This window comes from Lissotriton vulgaris, chromosome 3_1, assembly GCF_964263255.1.
Source record: "Lissotriton vulgaris chromosome 3_1, aLisVul1.2, whole genome shotgun sequence".
Classification (NCBI taxonomy): Eukaryota; Metazoa; Chordata; class Amphibia; order Caudata; family Salamandridae; genus Lissotriton; species Lissotriton vulgaris.
Genome location: NC_141689.1, coordinates 38691832 through 38697831, shown reverse-complemented (window position 1 = coordinate 38697831; position 6000 = coordinate 38691832). Strand labels below are relative to the sequence as shown.

At 49.8% G+C, this 6000-nt stretch overlaps 1 protein-coding gene across 1 annotated transcript in view; it reads left to right on the top strand.

Annotated features, from left to right (window-relative positions):
* The first annotated feature begins 1849 nt into the window (after positions 1 to 1849).
* LOC147725884 (long-chain-fatty-acid--CoA ligase ACSBG2-like) overlaps positions 1850 to 6000 on the top strand; it is a 428421-nt gene continuing 424270 nt past the window's right edge. Inside the window, exon 1 of the mRNA XM_086960024.1 lies at positions 1850 to 1915. Within this exon, the coding sequence (XP_086816150.1) occupies positions 1906 to 1915 (10 nt within the window). The 5' untranslated portion in view covers positions 1850 to 1905. The remainder of the gene's footprint in view (positions 1916 to 6000) is intronic.

The window sequence follows — 6000 nt, the reverse complement described above, 5'->3', positions numbered from 1 at the left end:
AAGAGTACCATTGTCATTTTGCAAGAAGTCTTGTGGAGGGAAGGATTTCCTCATATTTGAATGACGGATAATGGCACACACCTAACTTCATGTTAGATGAAAAGTTCTCTTTCTGTCCATGTAATTAAGCATCACCGCACCACTTTTTATAACCCACAGGGTAATGGCATAAGGGAGAGGATGAACCGCACTATACAGGTGCCTTTGCAAGGTGGTTTGGATGCCTATGAAGCTGTCTGGGCTCATCGCACAATAGCAAATATGAGTCTTAACAAAACTCCCTTTAAGGTCATGAGGGAGCACAAAGCTAAGACCAAACTGGTTCCTGGGTGGTTGGGCTGCACTGTGGAGCCTTCTGTACCTATATATGGTTCTATGTGCTCAATAATTCGGAGTGGTGATTGGGTGAAGGTTAAGGATGGCCATTGTGGCAGGGGATGGTTCAAGTTCAGGGGTCCCTTTAAAGTCAAGGATGTTTTTGAAAAGTATGTTGTACTGGAGAGCAGTTGCAAGTGGAATAGGCGCAGAGAGGCATTGATTCAGAAGGGTAGTGAGTGTAGGGGTTCACAGGCGGAGAGTGGCATTGCTTCAGAAGTGTGGTGAACGCAGAGGTTCACAGGCAGAGAGTGGCATTGCTTTAGAAGGGTGGTGAGAGCAGAGGTTCACAGGCGGAGAGTAGCATTGCTTCAGAAGGGTATTGAACACAGAGGTTCACAGGCGCTGAGTGGCATTGCTTCAGAAGGGTGGTGAACTCAGGGGTTCACAGGCGGAGAGTGGCATTGCTTCAGAAGGGTGGTGAGCGTAGAGGTTCACAGACGGAGAGTGGCATCGCCTCGGAAGGGTGGTGAGCGCAGAGGTTCACATGCGCAGAGTGGCATCGCTTCAAAAGGGTGGTGAGCGCAGAGGTTCACAGGCGCAGAGTGGTATTGCTTCAGAAGGGTGGGGAGTGAGGAGGTTCACAGGTGGAGAGTGGCATTGCTTCAGAAGGGTGGTGAGCGTAGAGGTTCACAGGCCGAGAGTGGCATCCCCTCAGAAGGGTGGTGAGCGCAGAGGTTCACAGTGCAGAGCGGCATTGCTTCAGAAGGGTGGTGAGCGCATATGTTCACAGGCGTAGAGTGGCATTGCTTAAAAAGGGTGGTGAGCGCAGTCGTTCACGGGCGGAGAGTGGCATTGCTTCAGAAGGGTGAAGGGTGGTGAGTGCAAAGGTTCACAGGCACAGAGTGGCATTGCTTCAGATGGGTGAAGGTTGGGGAGCGGAGAGGTTCACAGGAGCAGAGTGGCATTGCTTCAGAAGGGTGGTGACTAGAGGTTCACAGGCACAGAATGGCATTGCTTCAGAAGGGCGGTGACTAGAGGTTCAGAGGCGGAGAGTGGCATTGCTTCAGAAGGGTGGTGACTAGAGGTTCACAGGCGCAGAATGGCATTGCTTCAGACGGGTGGTGACTAGAGGTTCACAGGCAGAGAGTGGCATTGCTTCAGAAGGGTTTTGAGCGCAGAGGTTCACAGGCGGAGAGTGGCATTGCTTCAGAAGGGGGCATTGTGCGTGGTCCTCTCCTCCCTGCTGTAATCACAGCAGGGCCTGTCCTGCAGCTGGCCTCAGGTGCCCCCTTCCTCTGAACTGTTAGGAGCCCTCACAAGCCCATGTTAATGATTGACCACGGCTGGGGCCCACCAGACTCTGCCAGGCTCCGGGGAGGGGTCAGGGGAGATAACAAGGGGCACCCGGGTAAAGGGGCATGACCAGCACCCCTGGCACAGTCACCCATGGGCAGGGGCATTCAGGACCAAAGCCTCGAGCCCATTGGCCACTTAGGCTTTAAAAGGCGGCGAGGAGGCCCCGCTGGGAGAGGAGAGGCCATCAGAGGACCCCGGACAGGACCAGGGACCCGAGCAGCTCGACGTGTGATGGACGCTGGTAGGTTACACGAGCGTCACACGGCAGGATGTGACGTCACAGGGCATCACCTGGAAATGACGAACAGTGCATGGGCTCTGTCTGCATTGCGTCATATTCTTAGATTAGGAGGGGGTGGGGGAGACCTGTAGAAATGAAGAGATCTGAGAGTAATGGGTGAGGGGACCACTGGAACAAGCATTGTTTTTTTCTGTTGTGGTTTTTGCAAAACTTTTTGTTTGGAACGCTGGTGGGAGCTCATCAGTATTAAAAAAGTATGTTGAAGCACAAGTGTTTTTTTTCTGTATATATTTATTACAAATAGATAAGTAGAGTTGAAAGGATGGGCAAAAAGGGAGGCCAACCAAGAGGGTTGTATAGCTACGTAGCTAGATAGATAGACAGACAGACAGACGGACGGTCAGACTGACAGACAGACAGACATACATACATACATACATACAAACAGAGAGGCAGACAGACAGGCAGACACGTAGGCTGACGGATAGATTGATAGTGGGCTGCCACCCCGCCCCATGCTGTCTGCTGCAGGGGCGGAAGCAATATGTGAATGACAGAACAAGAGACCAATGGAAAGACCCTCTCAGTAAGTTTATTATGCATAGATTTTCTAAAAACCAAAAGGTCTTGGCTAACGCCAGATCTAATAAAAATAGATGTTTGGTATTTTATTTATAATAAATTACTCTAGCCATTTATGTCTATAAATACATAGTTAATGTGCCCGAGGACTTCAGTGACTGAAAAGGGCAATGTCATAGCGGCCTTGGAAGGTCTCAGGGTTGTACCTGGCAAGGAACACTCGTGAGTAGAAGAAACACTGGAAATAAATGCTCCAGTGAAGGGTGGACCACAGCATCGCCAAACTGCGGCCCATAAAATGCTTGTGCCCTTCGGAAGACCTGATCCCAGACAGGGGGAGCCCCCCCCCCTCTCCCCCATCCCTCCTCCCTCACATCTACGCATCAGCTCATGCTGGGGGTCAGTGATATTGTCACTACTGCGTAGAAACCCGAGGAACGCCTGGAAAAGACCAATAGGTCTGGCTTTTCTTCACAGCAGTGCATTTGCGTTTGAACTTCGAAATACTTTATATATGTTTATTGGAGTTTAACTGTAGTTGTTGAGTCTTAGAGCAGTGCCCACACACTGGCAGTGTGGTGGTGTGCAGAGGAGTGCCAGGCGGCCAGTAGCCCACACACCGGCAGGGCAGTGGTGTGCAGGGGCCATGCCAGGCAGCCGTGGCACACACACTGGCAGTGTGGTGTTGTGCAGAGGTGTGCCAGGTGGGCAGTGGTGCACACCCTAGCAGTGCAGTGGGTTGCAGGGGCATGCTACGGAGACAGTGGCACACACACCAGCAGGGCAGTGGTGTGCAGGGGCGATGCCAGGCAGCCAGTGGCGCACACACTGGCAGTGCAGAGGTGGGCCAGGCAGCCATTGGCACACACATGGGCAGTGCGGTGGTGTGCAGGGGCCGTTCGAGGCGGCCATTGGCACACACACTGGCAGTGTGGTGGTGTGCAGAGGAGTGCCAGGCGGCCAGTAGCCCACACACCGGCAGGGCAATGGTGTGCAGGGGCCATGCCAGGCAGCCGTGGCACACACACTTGCAGTGTGGTGTTGTGCAGAGGTGTGCCAGGTGGGCAGTGGTGCACACCCTAGCAGTGCAGTGGGTTGCAGGGGTATGCTAGGCAGCCAGTGGCACACACACCAGCAGTGCAGTGGGTTGCAGGGGCATGCTAGGCAGCCAGTGGCGCACACACTGGCTGTGCAGAGGTGGGCCAGGCGGCCATTGGCACACACATTGGCAGTGCGGTGTATGCAGAGGTGTGCCAGGCGGCCATTGGCACAAACACTGGCAGTGCGGTGGTGTGCAGGGGCCGTGCGAGGCGGCCAGTGGCACACACACTGGCAGTGTGGTGGTGTGAAGAGGTGTGCCAGGTGGCCAGTGGTGCAGTGGGGTAGCATCGAGGTGCATGAGGTGGAGAGAGGAACAGTAGTCGGCTGGGGTGGGGTGATATAAATGTAGTAATGTGGTGCTAAGCGTGGTCATGTGGTGGTATTTTTCAATTACGGATGGTAATTGCATTACTCTGGAGATGCTTTCCCCAGTTAATTACAAACTGAGGCCACTGCCCTTCACAGAAAATGTAGAGATTCCCCTCCCACCCTCACCGCCTCCTCTTTTACTTGACTCAAGCCCCCTCAACATGCAGTTGGCCTGGTCGCAACAGGCTGGGACGGGTTCAATAAATATGATGACAACATAGTCAGAGCAATGCAATTACTGTCATAGGAGCATTACCGCCTGATATGGTTTCCCCATAGTTCATGACACATTGAGATATACCAAGCAGTAGTCAGACCCGCACACCTGAATTTTCAATCACAAGTCAGTTTATTTTCTGGGACTCAACTCTCCCCTTTTACTTCATAGAAAAAGCACGTTTGACCCCAAACCCTCCTGCAGGCCAATCTCCAGCATTACTCTGTAATGCCGCACCACATTTTGAGGGCGTAGCCCATGTCTGGGATTTCATCAAAGATCTCCCCGTGCCTCCGCGTGGGAAGCAGACGTGGAATTGGTGGATCCAAGCCAGACAAAGAGTTCCTGCCTCCCTGTACACCAACTCTACAAGTGATGCGCCCCATCTACTCAGCATCGGAATGGAGGGTTTAGTCCGTGTCCTAGCAAGCCCACAATTAACAAATAATGAAGAAAAATTCCTGAAATCAGAAACAGCACCCAAGGGAATCATGGCTGGCCTGGCTAACATTCAACAAATGTAACTCAACCTCCTCAGATAAGAACCCAATTCTCCCAACCTCCTCTCTGATGTAATTGCTACCAGGAGGAAAGTCCTCAGGGTGAGTAACCTGGAACCACCTCCTCAGGAGGTTCAAAGGGAGACCTCTACAAGACATTCAAGACCAAAGTAAGATCCCATGAAGGTTAAACTGGTCTAGAGGAAGGCCTAACATTAAAGAACCCTCTAAAAAGCCTCTGGGCAAGCCTGTCTTGGTCTTGCATATTAGACCAAGATATCTTAAAAGCCCCAATGACTGCAGACTGGATCTTAAGATGGGAGATCCTCACAACCAGTGCAAAACCATCCTGCAAGAAATCCAGCCACTTCACAAGCTCAACGGACTGTGACGCTATGTGTTTGGGTGCACGTCACATCCGAAGAGTGACCCAATGTCTGGAATAGGAGGAAAGTATGGATGCTCTCCTGGACGCCTGAACGGAGGAAGCAACCCTTGCAGGTCCCCTTTTTTACTATTTTTTTAATTTAAGAAAGAATTGTATTTATAATCGAAATAACACAATGCAATACGTACAAGATAAAGTCAATAAATAGGAAATATTAAATTGGTATATGAAGAATTTAAAGAAAGATGGAGGATAAAAAATTACATCTTATACATTTAATTCGCATCTAACCACTACATAGCTATACTTAAATAACAGAGAGTAAGAGGAATGTAGAGTTCATTGTTAAATATCATAAAAAACAGAACACAATTCATGGGGTTTAGTGACTTCCTCAATCCAGGGAGTATGAAGACCTATTTTGCTTGATAGCGAGGGATATTGGAGTAACAAATGCTCTGTCAAGTCTGTGATTGTAGCAGGCACCATACTACCAGGCCAGAAAGGATACTTTAGTATCATCCTACCATGCTTTAGTAATCTGCTGGAAAGCAAACCCTAGAAGAAAACCAATTATGTGAAAATTATTAGATTGTGTAGTCCAGTCATCAGAAACGCTGCCAAGGAATGAATTAAGAAAATGAGAAGGGACTTGCATGTAGAAAATATATTTGATTTGTTGCCAAACTTGTAACCAAAAGTTGTAGGCATGAGAGCCTTTGAATAGCAGGTGTTTCAAGTCTGCTGAAGTAGCATTGCATGTCAAACAGGAAGAGGAGATAGAGGAGTTTATATTGGGTAAAGAAAGAGGAGTGCACATGAGCCTATTATAAATGAAAAATAAAGATTGAGTAGTATTAGCTGCTCTAGAGGTTTAGTCTTATTTCAGCCCAGATTTTGTTCCAAATAGAAATAGAAAAGGAGGTCT